Source organism: Pseudorca crassidens, chromosome 3 (assembly GCF_039906515.1).
Source record: "Pseudorca crassidens isolate mPseCra1 chromosome 3, mPseCra1.hap1, whole genome shotgun sequence".
In the NCBI taxonomy this organism is placed as follows: Eukaryota; Metazoa; Chordata; class Mammalia; order Artiodactyla; family Delphinidae; genus Pseudorca; species Pseudorca crassidens.
In genome coordinates, this window is record NC_090298.1 from 31,017,226 (window position 1) to 31,036,681 (window position 19,456).

General features: G+C 35.2%; 1 protein-coding gene across 2 annotated transcripts in view; it reads right to left on the reverse strand.

The window, feature by feature from the left end:
- Positions 1-19,456, reverse strand: part of NUP155 (nucleoporin 155) — a 58,865-nt gene that overhangs the window by 30,873 nt on the left and 8,536 nt on the right. For both annotated transcript variants that reach the window (XM_067730543.1, XM_067730544.1), the window contains exons 5-15: positions 15,549-15,641; positions 14,400-14,566; positions 12,481-12,586; positions 11,560-11,633; positions 11,159-11,250; positions 8,685-8,782; positions 8,041-8,193; positions 6,456-6,556; positions 3,962-4,132; positions 1,583-1,693; positions 615-709 (exon numbers count right to left, since the gene is read on the reverse strand). In XM_067730543.1, coding sequence (XP_067586644.1) covers positions 615-709; positions 1,583-1,693; positions 3,962-4,132; positions 6,456-6,556; positions 8,041-8,193; positions 8,685-8,782; positions 11,159-11,250; positions 11,560-11,633; positions 12,481-12,586; positions 14,400-14,566; positions 15,549-15,641 — 1,261 coding nt within the window. The remainder of the gene's footprint in view (positions 1-614; positions 710-1,582; positions 1,694-3,961; positions 4,133-6,455; positions 6,557-8,040; positions 8,194-8,684; positions 8,783-11,158; positions 11,251-11,559; positions 11,634-12,480; positions 12,587-14,399; positions 14,567-15,548; positions 15,642-19,456) is intronic.

Sequence of the window (19,456 nt, forward strand, 5' to 3'; positions counted from 1 at the left end):
CATTAGAGACTTTAAATGCATTGTGTTGACAGTGAAATATACACAGATACATAATAAAATATTTAGTAAATGTTGACTTCAAATTGCTAACAAGAAGAATCATAAGGGACTCTGGCAATTTCTAAAGAAGAGTCTGCAATGCATAGAATGTATTTAATAAGTATATGGTACTGTAATTTTCATACTAGATTATGGTTAGACTACTCAAAAAATTCTTTTAAACAAAATTGCATTTTAAATTTATTCTTAGCTAAATATTTTCCAAATAATATCTCTTTGATATCAAGTTTTCTAAAAGTGACTCAATCTCTCAATGCAAATGATACACATAAAGCAGAACTGGTAGTGTTTGAGGAAGTAGAAAAGATAGATGAGATAATAACTGAGGTAGAAGACTAGACAAAAGAAGTTGGAGAAGAGAATCCAGAGAAAGAGTAACAATGCATAAATTATGCTAATCTAGTTGCTTCCAGTAGTATTATCACCTTTCCAATTTAAATTTTACTAACTTGCCTATATAGTTGCTCAACTGTTTTGCAAACCCTTAAACAACCACATTAGCCAATGCAACCATTAATAAAAAGTGGCCAAGAACAAAAGAAAGTGATATATACCTGAAGAAAGCCCGAGTGGCCCAAGCAGATACTTCTCTGTCACAGGCAGCAGTGGAACAAGCAAGAATAAGGCAAGTTGCACAGGCCTGGTCTTCCTGTAAAAAAAGAGTATCTTTCCTTATGTAAAACATAAACATTTCAAAAGAAGTTTTGTTTACTTCTGTATCCAGTGTTTAAACCCGTGCCTAGCACAGAGCAGGTACTTGATAAATATTTGCTGAATGAATGAAATCAGCTGGTATGAAAAAGGAGAAGTAAACACTATTGGTTTTAAAGTTTATCATAGGTGCTGTTATTAAAGGATGGTCTCTTTTTCTTTTTATCTAGATTCTACTTTAGTTTCTGGTTTAGTCCCCCACTACTCCCGGGTTTTTTTCTCATGGTGTTTTAACCTTTTAGAAAATAACAATAATAGCTAACATTTATTAAGTACTTGTCATGTGCCAGGCACTATTTTAAGAGTTTAGAGCATATTAATCCTCACTCCACATATTATAATTTAATACACATGAGGAAATGGAAGCTCAGAGAATTCAAGTAATCTACTCTGATGGTGGAGCTGGTAGTTTGAATTCAGTGTGTATATTTAACTTTGATCTGATATTCCTGATTTTAAACTAAGCATTCCCAGTTTTACCTCATCATTTCTAGTTGTGGCTTAAAAAAAAAAAAGTTTTTAATTAAAAAAGTTATTTATCTATAAATATCTTGTCCTTTTAATAAAAATACATTCATCATATAATTTGAACATCACACTCTTACTAGTACACTTTAATGATAAGAATTTATCAAAAACAGAACAAAAATCTGAGCATTTACCATAAACCCTTATAGCATATTAATACTGCTCCCAAGTACCAGTACACATACAGTGATTAAGGCAAAGAAAGGAAGACTAGTATTAACCACAGTATTTTGATCCTAACTTACATAATATCATCACAATAAAAAAAGGTATAAATAATTACCTGATGTAATTTAAAGAATCTTTCAATCTCTTCTCCATCTCCACCCACATTACTCACAAGTAGATGCCTCAGTTGATCTACAGGTCTAAGTTTATGAAACATAAGACTCCCCTAAGAAGTTCAAAAAGAAAGAGGATGAATAATAGATTTATCAAGCATGGCTAGTAGCAACTGACCTTGCTACCTTATTTAATAAAAGCAATGAAACAAAAAAGTAACTTCAAGAATATGAAGTAAACTGGTCAAAAAGATCATCTACACTTCAATTCCTAGCCTATACTAGATCTATATATCCATGCAGAAAACTTAATAAGAGAACACTGCCCCTCCCCGCTAAAAAATAAAGCAAAAGGGTGCAGGCTCTGTCAGACACAAACATATTATAAACCTTTATCTTATGCATGGTATTAGCACATGAATAAACAGTCAGATAAGTGGAACAAAACAGAAAGTTCTGATATAGGCTCAAGTAAGCACTAGAACTTAATATATGATAAAAGCTGCCCCTCAAACTAAAGGATCAAAGTTAGATATTTCATTAATCATGTTGGCACAAGTATGTCCACTTTGGGAAAAAATGAAGCTGGATCCATACTCATACCTAAAACAGGATAAATTCCAAACAGACAGGACAAAATAAAACTGTAATAGTAGTAGAAGAAACTCTGGGTGAATTATTTTATGAACTTCAGAGTGCAGATGGTCTTTTTTTTTTTTAAACTTCAATAGAAATCCCCCCAAAAAACTGAGTATTTCAACTACTTATAAACTTATCCACATGGGAAAAAAAATCTCAGTGAACAAAATAAGATGGCAAACCAGGAAAAATATCTGAGACTAAATCACAAAAAGTTAGTTTCCTTGACATATAAAGAGCCTCTATAAATAAAAAAGAAAAAGACAACTTAATAGAAAAGTGGATATAGAACAGGAACAGACAATTCACAGAAAAATAAACACTAGAACAGACAGTCAATCTCACTCTTAATACGATGGCATATTGTACTTGCACAGGATGTAAGGAAACAAGCACTCAACATTCACTGATAGTGAATGTATGTATATATACAGGGAACTTGGCAACATCTATCAAATTGATAAACACACATACTTTTTGATCCAGTAGATGTAATTCTACAGCTTTACTCACACACAGGCAAAACGATATATGCACAACGTTGCAGCATTATTTTTTTTTATTTTTATTTTTTTGTGGTACGCCGGCCTCTCACTGTTGTGGCCACTCCCATTGCGGAGCACAGGCTCCGGACGCACAGGCCCAGAGGCCATGGCTCACGGGCCTAGCCGCTCCGCAGCATGTGGGATATTCCCGGACCGGGGCATGAACCCGTGTCCTCTGCATCAGCAGGCGGACTCTCAACCACTGCGCCACCAAGGAAGTCCGCAGCATTATTTTTAAAGGCAAAAGATGATCTATTAATAGGGGCCTAGTTAAATATGGTACATCCGTATAAAGGAATGCCTTTCAAATATAAAATAGAATGAGAAAGTTCTTTATATATTACTATGGAAAGATATCTGAAATGTATCTTTGAAACATAAAAAGCAAAGTATAAAACAGTGCATACAATATGCTAATGTGTGTTTATAAATATACTTATATTGTTTGTATATTGATATCATAACATATCTCTGGAAAGATATAGATTCTGATGACATGGGTGTCTGTAGGGAGGGGACCCAAACCAGAAGGGAGATTTTATTGTGTATACCCCTCTGCTTACCAGTGGAATTGTCAATGCATCGCTACTCAAAAAATAAATACTAAAAGATTCTTTTTTTAACAAGTGAGGACTACATGATAAGAAATAAACATAGCTTGTTTTACTAATTTTATGCTGAATACTATTGATAGAAATGCTACTTTAGAAAAAGTATAATAGCAATACTTTATAAACAGCAAGCTCTTGGATTTCCCTGGTGGCGCAGTGGTTAAAAATCCGCCTGCCAATGCAGGGGACACAGGTTTGAGCCCTGGTCCAGGAAGATCCCACATGCCGCGGAGCAACTACTGAGCCTGTGCTCTAGAGCTCTAGAGCCTGCAAGCCACAACTACTGAGCCCGCATGCCACAACTACTGAAGCCCGTGTGCCTAGAGCCCGTGCTCCACAACAAAGAGAAGCCAACGCAATGAGAAGCCTGTGCACTGCAATGAAGAGTAGCCCCCCCTTGCCACAACTAGAGAAGGCCCACATTTTTGGTATTTATAAACTATTCCTTAAGAATATTTTAAGAATAAACATTCCTAAGTACTTAGGTAAACGACTCTATTAAGCAACTACTGCAGAATACTTTGACCAAAACGTTAAATATGGCTTCTCTTCTTTTTCTCTCCACCTTAACAGATGATGTAAATACCTGTGCTGAGAGGAGAACAAACTTCTTTGGAGGCAACATGTGCTGCTGTACAACAACTGGTGAGTCAGTTATGGGAATATGATCCTTATTTAAGGGTGTGATTATCTTATCTACTTTGAACTCATCTATTGCAGAAAGAGCCCAGGAATGACCATCAACACGAGTAGTCATCTATGTAGAAGAAACAAACGTTTTATACATATTATTAAAGTTACATGAGGCAAAATCTTCTAAAAAAGAATAATACAATCTTTAAATAATGTAGGGTTTAACAGATTAATAATAATACATCAGCACGAATATTCTCAAAAGTCTGTATTTAATTTTCTAATGTCTATTCTTTTAATCAGGCATCTTCTATGATAGTAAATCTTTTCATACCAGAAGACAAAGGCAAAATTTTCTTAGGATGAACTATAAATAGTATTTACTAAAATTACAATGTTTTCAGTAACTGAAGACTATACCTTCTACCCTCTTTCCAGGGTAAATTGATCTACACTGGTAGGTTCAGTGCTCAAATCTGCTGACATACAGTTTTTGTTTTCTTCTGAAGTTACATCTGCTTTCTAAACTAAGATACTCTCTAAAAAAAAGTGTCTAGTCTTCTAAAATATTTTATTATAAAAAATTTTAAGCATTAATAAAATGTTGAAAGTACAATAAATGTCCATATGCCTGATACCTAGATTCAACAATTGATAGCATTTTGCCCTATTTGCTTTCTTCTTTCTATATTTTTTCATTTACTGAACCATTTGAAAGTTATGAATATCATGTCACCACTAAATACTTTTGCATGCACCTCTTAAAAATAAGGATGTTTTCTAACATAACCACTATACTATCCTAACATGTAAGAATATTAACATTTCTCTAATACAATCTAATGCCCAGTCAATACAGAATTTTTCCATTGACTTAATGTCTTGTATAGCTGTTTTTGGGAGACCAGAATTTGATTAAAGTTCATGAGCTATATTTATATATATATATTTAAAGTCCACATTTGTTTGAGAACTCAAGTATTATAGAGGTGAAGTGATATGATATATATGATATATAGTATCTACTTTAAAAGTAGCTAACGTTTATCGAGTGCTTCCTGTGTGCCAGGTAGTGTTCTCAGCACCTTACACACATGAACTCATTTAATCCCACAACCACCCCACAGAGGTAGGTACTATTAAAACTGTTATAGATTAGGAAATTGAGGACCAGAGACACGTTAGTCCTCTGAGTCACTGCTTTGAGGAAATAGAGCCAGATTTCAAACCTGCACCCGCTAACACTGTGCTCCCATCAAGACAGGGTTTATATCTTCCTGAGTTCTGAATCCTTACAGTCTGTCGCATAATGAGGCAACACAGTATGTGCTCAGTAAAGTTCAAAGGATAAAGAAAAGAATTTGAGAAAGGTGCTCCTTGCCTCCATACCTACCTCCTGACTCTACCCCAGCTGCTTAGGCCATGTAAGCAACTTGGAAGAGTCCATTCAAACCATGCCCCCATTCCCAGGAACTGGTTCTTCCTCCTCCCATCTACACACACCTTTTCCCACTCCCCCTAACCAGACGGGTTCACGTTTGAAAATAACCAGAAGCAGCTAGTGACACTAGAACCAAAATGCCTTTAAAGAGATGGCTCCAAAGAGAGTCTCAGACATTCACACCCTAGTGGGGGTTGGTCTATCTCGTTTGATTAGCAGCCTCTGGGGGCAGGTAACATGAGCTATGCTAGGGCATCTAGGAGGACAGATGGGAGTGGAGTAGGGGACAGCAAGGGGAGTGAGTAGAGATGGCCTCCTCTCAGCATCTCCTGGGCTGGGGGCTGGGGTAGGTGGCCTAGGTGTGGGATTGGGCCAGGATAGGCCGGGGCCGCACCTCTCACCCAGGACCTCTCTGCTGACTTCGTGGTATACGTGATATTTACTTTTAAAACACAATCATGTGTTTGTGTGTATACATTTATATACGTGGGGAAGAGATATGAAACAAGATGGAGAAATGGGTAATTTCTTAATGTGGGGTTCAGTTTACCATTCTATTTTTTGCATATATTTGAAATTTTCTATAATTAAAAGAAAAAACGTTAAATATTTAGGCGGAACTACAAATTAAAGAGATCATAAGAATAAAATTCTAAGTCATAACTATAATGCATGGCCTCATAATAACTAAAAATATAATATATTTAAGTGGGACAAAGATCATTTCAGAAAAGATATAGGCATTTTCAGGTACATTATGAAGAACATTCTAAAAGGGTTCCAATGTTTTTTGTTAAAGGTGTTTTTAACGAGTACCATAATGACTTCTAATCTCACAGAGGAAAAACAAAAAATTAACAGTATATACTTCTTTTCAGTACGACTGCTAATCATATTAGATTATTAGAAGCAAACAGTAATAAATCAGAAGATAAAGTTTCTCATAATTTTATTCTTCACTTAAAATTATGTAAAAAATTCTTTATAATCTCTCAGGATAACTTACCTGGGTTTCCATCATTGGCTTTTGGAAAGGAAATGTATCATGGTTGACACACCACAAAATGTCATTATCTTCATTTTCTGAGGCTGCCATCAGTAGAATACCTAAAAGTTTAATATGTAAAATCTTATATGATGTCAAATAATATATATCCTCAATAATCATAATTATTATATTAGTGACATTAATAATTAGTGACATTAATATAGATACATAAATATACAGCATTAATCTTTATAAATAAACAAGTCACAAAATAAACAAAAATAAATCCCCTAAAAGGATATATAATTAGTGCCAGGGTAGCATTATTAAGTGTTCTAGACCTTATACTGCATTTCTTTCAGGTAAACACAACTTTTTTTTTCACATTTTAACATTTCTAAAGTTACCATATGATCCAGCATTCCATTCTTAGGTATATAGCCAAAAGAAATGAAAATGTGTCCACTCAAAAACTTGTACATAAATGTTTATAACAACATCATTCATCATAGCCAAAAAAGAGAAACAACCCAAATGCCCACCCAATGCTGAATGGGTAATTATAATGTGGTACACTCACACAATGAAATATTATTCAGCAAAAAAAAAAAAAAAAAAAAAAAGAACCTGCTACAATAGATAAACCTTGAAAGCATTATGCTAAGTGAAAGAAGCCAGTCCTATATTTTCCAACTCCATTTAAATGAAATGTCCAAAAGAGGCAAATCCATAGAAACAGAAAGTAGACTAGTGATTTCCCAGGGCTGGGAGAAGGGGGAAATAGGGAGTGACAGCTAATGGGTACAGGGTTTCTTTCTGCAGTGATGAAAATGTTCCGAAATTAGATAGTAGTGATCGTTGTACAACTCCATGAATAAACTAAACACTAATAGATTGTACATTTTAAAAGGTATGTAAATTATATCTCAATTAAAGCTGCTATTAAAAATGCTATGAAGGTACATGATACAATGTACTTGAAAAAATTCTATTTGTGAAGGAAAGTTTAATTTGGGTGTTGAAAAATAAAATATTAGAAGACACAGTACAATAGCAGAGAAAAGGCTTTAAAATGATTAGAAAATAAAAACAAATTGTTTTACGAATGCTTTCTCATATTGGGGAAAACCACATATGGATTTTTCAAGTTTTGATGTTTAACTAGAATCTCATTTTTTAAACTTAATTATTAATCCAAAAGAGTTTGTTATTAAAATTTCATATTTTGACAGGAAAAACTCTCCATATCCATAAAGACACTGACAAAGCAGGCGTGGTATCAGGAAAGTCATTTTAAGTTTATAGCAGTTTATAACTGTTTATAACAGTTTATAACACTGATTTTGACCAGTGAGTTCATGTACAAGGCTAATAAAACAATTTTAAAAGTACTTAGATACTTTAAAAAACTATATTTTTAATATATAGGCCAATGAAAAATTTGAAATATAAGCTAATATAAAAAAAGAGTTCCTGGATTAAAAAAACCCATAACATCCTGAACTTCACTGGAAATCTGTTAATTTCAAATGCCTCAAAATGCATTCTGATTTTAATAATTTTAAGAATCTAATATTAAATCTGATAGTATTTCAGAATTTACCTTTACTATAAAGAGCTTTATGTACTTTTGAAGGCTTTTCCACCGTTGAAGATGCTGAGAATCCAGGAGGTAAGCGGATGTGGACCAGTGTCAATGTATTAGGGCGTGTCCATGGCTGTCTGAACGGACAAGTGCTGAAATACAGTCTTACACCTGATGATGGGGTAAAATTATCCATTATTAACAGGAAATAAAAGACATGAGGTACATGTGTTGTTGAAACAATTCCACAGAAAAATACAGAACTCTGTTAAAGCCATATATCACTTTCCTGACTGATCTTAAATCATCATGCATACTACCAGCTGAAGTGGTTTCTAAGACATCACTTGGAATTGAGAGGTAAATCAACACATTTCAGTAGAAAGAACCTACAAGTATAAGACAAGGGAGCCTGCGTTCCAGTTCAGGCTCTGTCACTAAATGTGAGCCACTTTACCTTTCAGGCCTGGTTTTACATCTATAAAATGAGGAGACAGAGTGAGTGGAATCTTCTGATTTTTCAAAAGCCTTAATTTTACAAATTATTAGTATGGCTTATAATTGATACAGAAGTAAAAACATATTTTCAGTCATAAATTTCCAAACCTGAAGATTATAAAAAGTTATCACATTAAAGCACACATATAAATAAAACAACATACCTGCATGTGTGACAGCCAATAACTGACAGTCCAGTGATTCGGAGTTTTCAATCACTGCTATTTGAACAATTGGTTTAAAAACAGAACGATCTATGGTCCTAGAAGAAAGAAAAACTAAAGTTTATTTTTAAAGTATATCTACTCAATTACAAGGAATATATTCCACCAGGATTTTTTTTTTTTTTTTTTTTGTGGTACGCGGGCCTCTCACTGTTGTGGCCTCTCCTGTTGCGGAGCACAGGCTCCGGACGTGCAGGCTCAGCAGCCATGGCTCACGTGCCCAGCCGCTCTGCGGAATGTGGAATCTTCCTGGACCGGGGCACGAACCCGTGTCCCCTGCATCGGCAGGCGGACTCTCAACCACTGCGCCACTAGGGAAGCCCCTCCAGTAGGATTTTTACATGTTTAAACATGCTAAAATAGTTTTAAGGCTACTTTTTAGGAAAGTAGTGCAAAAGGAGCAAGAACTGGCAAAAACCCAGTGTGGATGTGTGTTCTTTACATTAATATTGTTAAGAGTAATCTTTTTTCAAAGACCATAAAAGAAAGCTAAATCCATTGGGTAAATGGTTAATGGGGAATAAGGTGTCCTTAGAGCATCAAAATATCATTGAAAGGATTATCACTAATTAAAAAGGGGGAGGGCTTCCCTGGTGGCGCAGTGGTTGAGAGTCCGCCTGCCGATGCAGGGGACACAGGTTCGTGCCCCGGTCCAGGAAGTTCCCACATGCCGCGGAGCGGCTAGGCCCGTGAGCCATGGCCGCTGAGCCTGCGCGTCCGGAGCCCGTGCTCCACAACGGGAGAGGCCACAACAGTGAGAGGCCTGTGTACCGCAAAAAAAAGGGGGGGAAAATGAACCTTCATAATGGTGAGATCTGGTGAATACCACCTTAACCAAGTGTTCATAATAGGAAAACTGGTACTATGTGCCTCTTAATGTAATACTGTAAGAAGTTCGCATCATGTATGTGATATTGGCTAAAAAAAATATTATCCTGGGACTTCCCTGGTGGCGCAGTGGATAAGACTCTGTGCTCCCAAAGCTGGGGGCCTGGATTTGATCCCTGGTCAGGGAACTAGATCCCACATGCATGCTGCAACTATGAGTTCTCATGCCACAGCTAAGGAGGCCTCTTGCTGCAACTAAGGAGCCCTGGAGCCACAACTAAGACCTGGCAAAACCAAATAAATAAATAAGTAAATAAATAAACAAAAAACAAAATTACCCTGAATCTATAGATAAGGAAAAAAAATTCAGAAAATGGGATATTCTACAAATAACTCTCCTGCCCCTCCCCACTAAATGTCAACATTTGAAAAAGGCAGTAAGAGGTCCGTTTTATATTAAAGAGACTAATAACCAACGTAGCTCATGTGCTCTGGCTGAACGTGGAGAAAAATGTAAAGAAAAACGCTATGAAAGATCTGGAGGAGTACTGAGTAATTTTAATATGGACTATATAATTAGGATAACATTATAAAATTATTAATTTTTTAGGTGTGGTAATGATAATGTAGTATATAAGAGCTTAGGAGATGGAAGCTGAAGGATTTAAGGGTGAAAGTCATGTCTGCAACTTACTTTCAAATAGGTCTTAAGAGTGAGGAAATAAGGCAAAATGTTAACAACTGGTGAATTTAGATAAAGGGTATATCAGATTTTATCATGCTATTCTTTTCATTTTTCTGTGGATCTGAAAAAATCTTTCCCCCCAAAATTAGAAGAAGTAAAAGGAAATTTTGTTTCAAATTGCCTGCCTTGAGAATTTTTTGGTCATTGAAGACCAAGGAAAACATGCTATCACTAGGATATCTGATTGTAGCAGTGACCCAGGCACACAGAAAACAGAAATTGAAAATCTGAGGTCTTTGTTAGGTGAAGAGAGTTTCTGAAGCTAAGTCACTTGTGACATATGCAAACAGTGTATAGTGTCTGAAAACTTGGCTTTTAGGTTGGATCTCAGCACTTACTTAGGAGTTAGACCTCAGGCAAATCATAACATCCTTAGTTTTAGTTTCCTCAAGAATACAGTGAGGCTAATACAACTGTGAAATTCTGTATTTCCCGAAATGTACTTGTGTCCATTATCAGACCAATGAAACTACCATGTAGACCTGTTAGAAGGGTGGAGTAGTTAAAAAAGAGGTAACTTTGAGACTTGCAGTTTCCTAGTCATAATACCTATAATGCCTGCACAGACCACTTAGAGCATAATTTCAAACTCCAGGGAAAATCACAGGTCAAGCTGTCCTTTACCCTGTAAAACTAGTCTGCCTTATGTTTCAAACCATCCAACATAAGAATAAAAGGAAGCATTGCTAGCAACTGTTTCAAACATAACCTATGATGTCACCTCCTTCAACATTTCTTACTTTCTGGAGATATTTCAAGGAGGGAATAATTTTAGTATACTGCATATAAATAATATAATTATGCCTGCAAATGAAATGCCTGAGAATAAATTACATATTACCTAGCAATGTTTCCAGCAGCAGAAACAATAGAATTCTGTGACACTGAGGCAACTCTGTTCATTCCTTGTCCATCATGGCCCAAATCATACACCTGTGAATAAAAAATCATACCCACTTAAACATGATTATAAACTGTATACACTTTATAAAATAACCTTTTAAATAAATTTTTATTAAGTAAACTTTTCCTTTTTAGGGATCCTTTAATTTTGGTACTTCATATAGGTATGAAAACATTCAGAGATTAACAATTTCATAAAAGGGGGCCTTAAGCAGCGGGTTTTTTTTTTTTTTTTAAAGCACACAGTTCATAGGAAAAGCCCAAGAGTGACTAAACCTTGTTCCTTAAAAACAGGGATATTCTTCCCCTCTTATATGGTGGTATAATATTAATACTTACCTGTATTACTCCTTTCTCCGATCGTGTATATAAAATATTTCTTGAATTATCAATTGCAATTTGAACAATAGGATCTAAAAATAAGACAGAGGAAGAAAAAAAACGGAGGTTAACAAATCAAACACAGTAGCCACTTACAACCAATTAAAATTGCTGATTTACATTCAGGGCTTTTCTTTTGTTTTGTAGGTAAGTCTTAGGGTAGCTGCACAAGGACAAAGCCAAGAAGCATTCAGGTCAGACAGCACGCGAAAAAAAGCAAACATCAAATACTGTGACTGGGTTAAGAGCATCACGAATAAGTTATTCTGTCCTTTAAATTAATTTTAAGCCAAACCAAAAACAAGTTCCAAATTATTCCTACATTCAACATTTAATGAATGCTTACTATATGCTAGAAACACATAAAATAATTATACCTGGTCCATTCCTTCAAGAAACTTCCAGTTTAGTTTAATAATTCATTGTGTAAAAGAAAATAATTTAAAAATTCAGTCATATTAACATTTTTAGATATATTTATCTTACTTTACTGAAGCATTTTAAAATTACTTCACCTGCCTAAATCTCTCAGTTAAAAACTCAGATATATTCATTTTATGCTGGGAATTTCTTTCAGACCAGGCAAAACATGTATTAAATGTCTGAATGTCTAACTCTCTCACAAACACAGACACGGGTGGTTTAAGTATATATAGCTATTGTAGACACATGTTCTATGGTGCTACATTTATAGGAACTTGGGAATAAAACTCATGCTATCTGTTTTATCATCCCTTCTCCCTTTAAAAGATGATATGACTATATAACAAATACTGTTTAGTAAGAAACTGTTTCAATTAAGAATGAGAATTTCTGAAGAAAATGTTAGGTCAGTGATTTGTTAAAATGTTTTGTTTGCCAAATTTGTTTTCTACTCACCATCTTCTGAGAATGTGAACTGTAGTAACGAAGGAACAAGGAAAGAAAGTGCACTCTTTGAGTGGTTTATTTTCCTACACCTCTGGCTAAACCAGCCTGCTTCTGCCTTCAAAGAAAAAATTGAAAGACATAAACTTGTAAATGTAGGTACCTCCATCATAGCAACTAAAATATACTCATGTTTATAAAGGTTCTCAAATCTTAGTAAAATACCAATAATTGTAAAGTAAGACATACTACTCAAAAATAAGTACTGAGAAGTACTGAGTTCAGTCCTGTAATTAAAAATAGAAAATGTATTTAACGAAAATCAAATCACTGCTCTCAATGAAATCAGCTATGTCTATTCCAGCAACCTCAGTAATGCTATGTTAGTGAACTCATTTTAATTATCTTAAAAACTCCTATTTGAAAGCAGTAAGGGAAATAATAAGCGTAGTTTGTAAGTGTCAAAAGTACATAGGATAGAGGTATTTTTATCTCTTCCCACTACTGCTAAAAGGAAATTTAAAAAATAGTAGCCACCACCATCATAATCTACAGTCTGCCCCTCAATGATCGAGTTTTGCCATACTTAAATCTACAACAAAATCTTCTTTTTGTAGTTAACAAAACCAAGAGAAATTGGGTAAGGAAGAGATACAATATAACATAAAAATGCTAACCTCAGTTCTAATCCTATCTCTGCCACTAATTAGCTGTGTGCCTATGAGAATACTTGTCTTATCAGTTTCCTACTGTTTACCTTATGATAAAGGCAACAATACAGTAAGGGGGAAAAAATAATGGAGCAAAGGATACAAAGATATTTCAGAGTAAACACAAATGACCAATAAATACATGAAAAGATGCTCAACCCAACTAGTAATAAAAAACAATTGTCTTCTATCTGACTGGTCAAAATTAATAAGTTATAAAATACCAGGGTTAGTGAGAGTGAGGAGGGAGAGGAAAGGGATACAATCAAAGATGCCTGCTATGAGTCTAAAACTCTTAAGAGGGCAAAATGAAAATAGAAAATTCAGTTTTCAATACACATATACTATAATACAACTATTAGAATTCTAAGTCTCCACACTAGAAAACTTCTACACATGTGCACAAGGAGGCTTGTAAAAGAACACTTATCACACCATCATTTCTGAAAGGTATAATAAAAACCTAGAAGTCTATCAAGAAAGGAATTGTTCAATCATGTATCAATACATCCATTTTATGGACAATCATGCAGCAATCACAAAACATAACACATATCTATCTACCAGATACTGACAAGGAAAGACTTTCAAGGCACAGTTAAATGAAAAAAGCCAATTATGGGAATTTCCTGGTGGTCCATTGGTTAGGGCTCGCCACTTTCACTGCCTTGGCCCAGTTTCAATCCCTGGTCGGGGAACTAAGATCCCGCAAGCCACACGGCGTGGGGGGAAAAAAAAGGCAGAAAAAGGAAAAAAAGCCAATATGAAACAAAACTTAAGCAATAATACAAGTAAAAACATATACACAGAAGTATACTATGTATTCGTATACATGTATACACACAAATAAATACATATATATTATCTATAGATATTTAAAGACATTTATAGGTATTTAGAAATGTATGCATCATATTCTACAAGGACATATACAGAACTGATAATGGCTGTTACCTTTGCGGGGAGGACTGGGTTTTACAGGTATGGTGTAGTCATGAAGGACTACAACTTTAACTGCATGTTTGACTACTTTCCATAAGAATATATTAACGTGCTATATAATTAGAAGATAAAGACTAAAGCTTATCAGAAACTAACACAACACTGTAAATCAACTATCCTCCAATAAAAAAATTAATTAAAAAGAAAAGACAAAAGCTTATCTAGTCTTACTCCATCAAGAGGGAGGAAAATGAAAATGTTTACAAATGCCAGACTTACTTGGTATGCTACTTCATATAAACAGCCATCCTTTCCAGCCAAGAAAATTCTGCCATTATCAGTGGAAGTTATTGTTAAAAGGTAAGTATTATCAGTAGGAAGAGAATATAAAGGATCTGGAAGTAACTGCATTCCACCACACATACTGTCATTGAGAACTCCAGAACCTATTTTTTTTAAAAGAAAGAATATAGGAATCACTTTAAGAGCTTTTTAAAAGTTTTAAAACAATCACTGTATTATCTTCAGAATTGATACTCTTACTGAGTTCATGATATGCTCAAAAATTTCAAAAAAATGTATGTATAACATACATTTCAAAATTACTATAAAAAGTCTGATAGGAACAGTTTTATAATTCATGTTAAATAGAACCTACAGTATGTATATATAACATGTGTAAAATACATAGCACATATATATATAACATAGTAAAACATCAAATAAAAAAACTAACCCAAAGCATTAAATTTTGGAAAAAAGCCTAGGGATATGGTAGTAATAATCATTAATTTTTTCTTTTTTCCCCCACCCCACCCCAATAATCATCAATTTGAGGCTCTGAAATTCAACATTATTTTACCTAAAACACTGGTAGAATGCAAAAGAAACCACTGAATGTGCTTGTAACAAATTAATTGATGGCTTCTTACTTTAAAGGAAAGAGTAATATACATTTCAATGTTCCATATGTTAAAATGGCCATTCAAAAAATTAAAAATGAAGAAATTGAAGGTATTATTTAAAAATCACTGGGGCAACTATTTCTCTTCTACTACCCTTCCTTTATATTGGACATTTAAGAAATGTACACTGATATGGTAAATAAATCCAAAATAATTTCTGGTGGAAATATTAACCTGAAAGATACCATACCTACAGGGAAATATTTTCCTATGAGCAAATAGACCAGAAAGTTAACTTAGTGAAAAAGATTAGTTTTCAATTATAATATTAAACTGGGCAACATATTTTATTTTAAAAAACACAACATGTGGGGACTTCCCTGGTGGTCCAGTGGTTAAGACTCTGCGCTTCCACTGCAGGGGGTGCGGGTTCCATCCCTGGTCGGGGAAGTTCCACATACCATGCAGGGTGTGGCCAAAAAAACAAACCCCCAAAGCCCCCACAACATGTGGGTTGCTCTACCTGTTTGCAAATTAGTATAACTGAGTCCAAGAATCACTATATCCACAGGGGTTGCCAAAACCAGAAGATGTCGTACGTGAGGTTGAAATATGCCTAAGATAAAGTAAACATGAGTTAGGCACTATTTTCTGGAAAACACCCATCATTTAAGCATTAACAGAATATGGTTACCTTTAATATGAGCTGTGGGTTAACCAGCATATGAAAAGTGTAATGCTAATTTAATGTTGATGCTAAAACGTTACCACTTATGATCATTTAAATAAGTAGATAATAGTAAAAAAACCAGCCAAACAAACAAAAAACCCAAATCTTAGACACAAACACTTCAGTATTTAATGACATTTAGAATTAGTGTTACAACAATCATAGTAGGGGACTTTAACACCCCACTTTCACCAATGAACGGATTCAAAAAAGAAAATAAATAAGGAAACACAAGCTTTAAATGACACATTAAACAAGATGGACTTAATTGATATTTATAGGACATTCCATCCCAAAACAACAGAATACACTTTCTTCTCAAGTGCTCTTGGAACATTCTCCAGGAGAGATCATATCTTGGGTCACAAATCAAGCCTTGGTAAATTTAAGAAAATCGAAATCATATCAAGTATCTTTTCCGAGCACAATGCTATGAGACTAGATATCAATTACAGGAAAAAAAACCTGTAAAAAATACAAACACAGGGAGGCTAAACAATACACTACTAAATAACCAAGAAATCACTGAAGAAATCAAAGAGGAAATCAAAAAATACCTACAAACAAATGACAACGAAAACAGGATGACCCAAAACCTATGCGATATAGGAAAAGCAGTTCTAAGAGGGAAGTTTATAGCAATACAATCCTAACTCAAGAAACATCTTAAATAAACCTAATCTTATACCAAAAACAATTAGAGAAAGAAGAACAAAAAACCCCCAAAGTTAGCAGAAGGAAAGAAATCATAAAGATCAGATCAGAAATAAAAGAAAAAGAAATGAAGGAAACAATAGCAAAGATCAATAAAACTAAAAGCTGCTTCTTTGAGAAGATAAACAAAACCATTAGCCAGACTCAAGAAAATAAGGTAGAAGATTCAAATCAACAGAATAAGAAATGAAAAAGGAGAAGTAAAAACTGACATTGCAGAAATACACAGGATCATGAAAGATGACTACAAGCAACTATATGCCAATAAAATGGACAACCTGGAAGAAATGGACAAATTCTTAGAAAAGTACAACCTTCTGAGACTGAGCCTGGAAGAAACAGAAAATATAAACAGACCAATCATAAGCACTGAAATTGAGACTGTGACTAAAAATCTTCCAGCAAACAAAAGCCCAGGATCAGATGGCTTCACAGGGGAATTCTATGAAACATTTAGAGAAGAGCTAACACCTATCCTTCTCAAACTCTTCCAAAATGTAGCAGAGGAAGGAACACTCCCAAACTCATTCTACAAGGCCACCATCACCCTGATACTAAAACCAGACAAAGATGTCACAAAAAAAGAAAACTACAGGCCAATATCACTGATGAACATAGATGCAAAAATCCTTAACAAAATACTAGCAAACAGAATCCAACAGCACGTTACAAGGATCATACACCGGGCTTCCCTGGTGGCGCAGTGGTTGAGAGTCCGCCTGCCGATGCAGGGGACACGGGTTCGTGCCCCAGTCTGGGAAGATACCACATGCCGCGGAGCGGCTGGGCCTGTGAGCCATGGCCGCTGACCCTGCACGTCTGGAGCCTGTGCTCCGCAACAGGAGATGCTACAACAGTGAGAGGCCTGCGTATCGCAAAAAAAAAAAAAAAACTCTCTCCAGAAAGTAGGCAAAGAGGGAACTTACCTCAACATAATAAAGGCCATATATGACAAACCCACAGCCAACATCATTCTCAATGGTAAAAAACTGAAACCATTTCCTCTAAGACCAGTAACAAGACAAGGCTGTCCAATCTCACCACTACTATTCAACATATTTGGGAAGTTTTAGCCACAGCAATCAGAGAAGAAAAAGAAATAAAAGGAATCCAAGGTGGAAAAGAGAAAGTAAAGCTGTCGCTGTTTGCAGATGACATGATACTACACATAGAGAATCCTAAAGATGCTACCAGAAAACTACTAGAGCTAATCAATGAATTTGGTAAAGTAGCAGGATACAAAAGTAATGCACAGAAATCTTTTGCAATCCTATACACTAATAATGAAAAATCTGAAAGAGCAATTAAGGAAACACTCCTATTTACCACTGCAACAAAAAGAATAAAATACCTAGGAATAAACCTACCTAAGGAGACAAAAGACCTGTATGCAGAAAACTATAAGACACTGATGAAAGAAATTAAAGATGATACCAACAGATGGAGAGATATACCATGTGCTTGGATTGGAAGAAACAACATTGTGAAAATGACTATACTACCCAAAGCAATCTACAGATTCAGTGCAATCCCTATCAAACTACTATGGCATTTTTCACAGAACTAGAACAAAAAATTTCACAATTTGTATGGAAACACAAAAGACCCCGAATAGCCAAAGCAATCTTGAGAACAAAAAACGGAGATGGAGGAATCAGGCTCCCTGACTTCAGACTATACTACAAAGCTACAGTAATCAAGACAGTATGGTACTGGCACAAAAACAGAAATATAGATCAATGGCACAGGATAGAAATCCCAGAGATAAACCCCCGCACATATGGTCACCTTAACTTTGACAAAGGAGGCAGGAATGTACAGTGGAGAAAGGACAGCCTCTTCAATAAGTGGTGCTGGGAAAACTGGACACGTACATGTAAAAGTATGAGATTAGAACACTCCCTAACACCATACACAAAAATAAGCTCAAAATGGATTAAAGACCTAAATGTAAGGCCAGAAACTATCAAACTCTTAGAGGAAAACATAGGCAGAACACTCTATGACATAAATCACAGCAAGATCCTTTTTGACCCACCTCCTAGAGAAATGGAAATAAAAACAAAAATAAACAAATGGGACCTAATGAAACTTCAAAGCTTTTGCACAGCAAAGGAAACCATAAACAAGACGAAAAGACAACCCTCAGAATGGGAGAAAATATTTGCAAATGAAGCAACTGACAAAGGATTAATCTCCAAAATTTATAAGCAGCTCATGCAGCTCAATAACAAAAAAACAAACAACCCAATCCAAAAATGGGCAGAAGACCTAAATAGACATTTCGCCAAAGAAGATATACAGATTGCTAACAAACACATGAAAGAATGCTCAACATCATTAATCATTAGAGAAATGCAAATCAAAACTACAATGAGATATCATCTCACACTGGTCAGAATGGCCATCATCAAAAAATCTAGAAACAATAAATGCTGGAGAGGGTGTGGAGAAAAGGGAACACTCTTGCACTGCTGGTGGGAATGTGAATTGGTTCAGCCACTATGGAGAACAGTATGGAGGTTCCTTAAAAAACTACAAATAGAACTACCATATGACCCAGCAATCCCACTACTGGGCATATACCCTGAGAAAACCATAATTCAAAAATAGTCATGTACCCAAATGTTCATTGCAGCTCTATTTACAATAGCCAGGAGATGGAAACAACCTAAGTGTCCATCATTGGATGAATGCATAAAGAAGATGTGGCACATATATATAATGGAATATTACTCAGCCATAAAAAGAAACGAAATTGAGTTATTTGTAGTGAGGTGGATGGACCTAGAGTCTGTCATACAGAGTGAAGTAAGTCAGAAAGAGCAAGACAAATACCGTATGCTAACACATATATATGGAATTTAAGAAAAAAAAAAGTCATGAAGAACCTAGGGGTAAGACGGGAATAAAGACACAGACCTACTAGAGAATGGACTTGAGGACATGTGAAGGGGGAAGAGTAAGCTGTGACAAAGTGAGAGCGT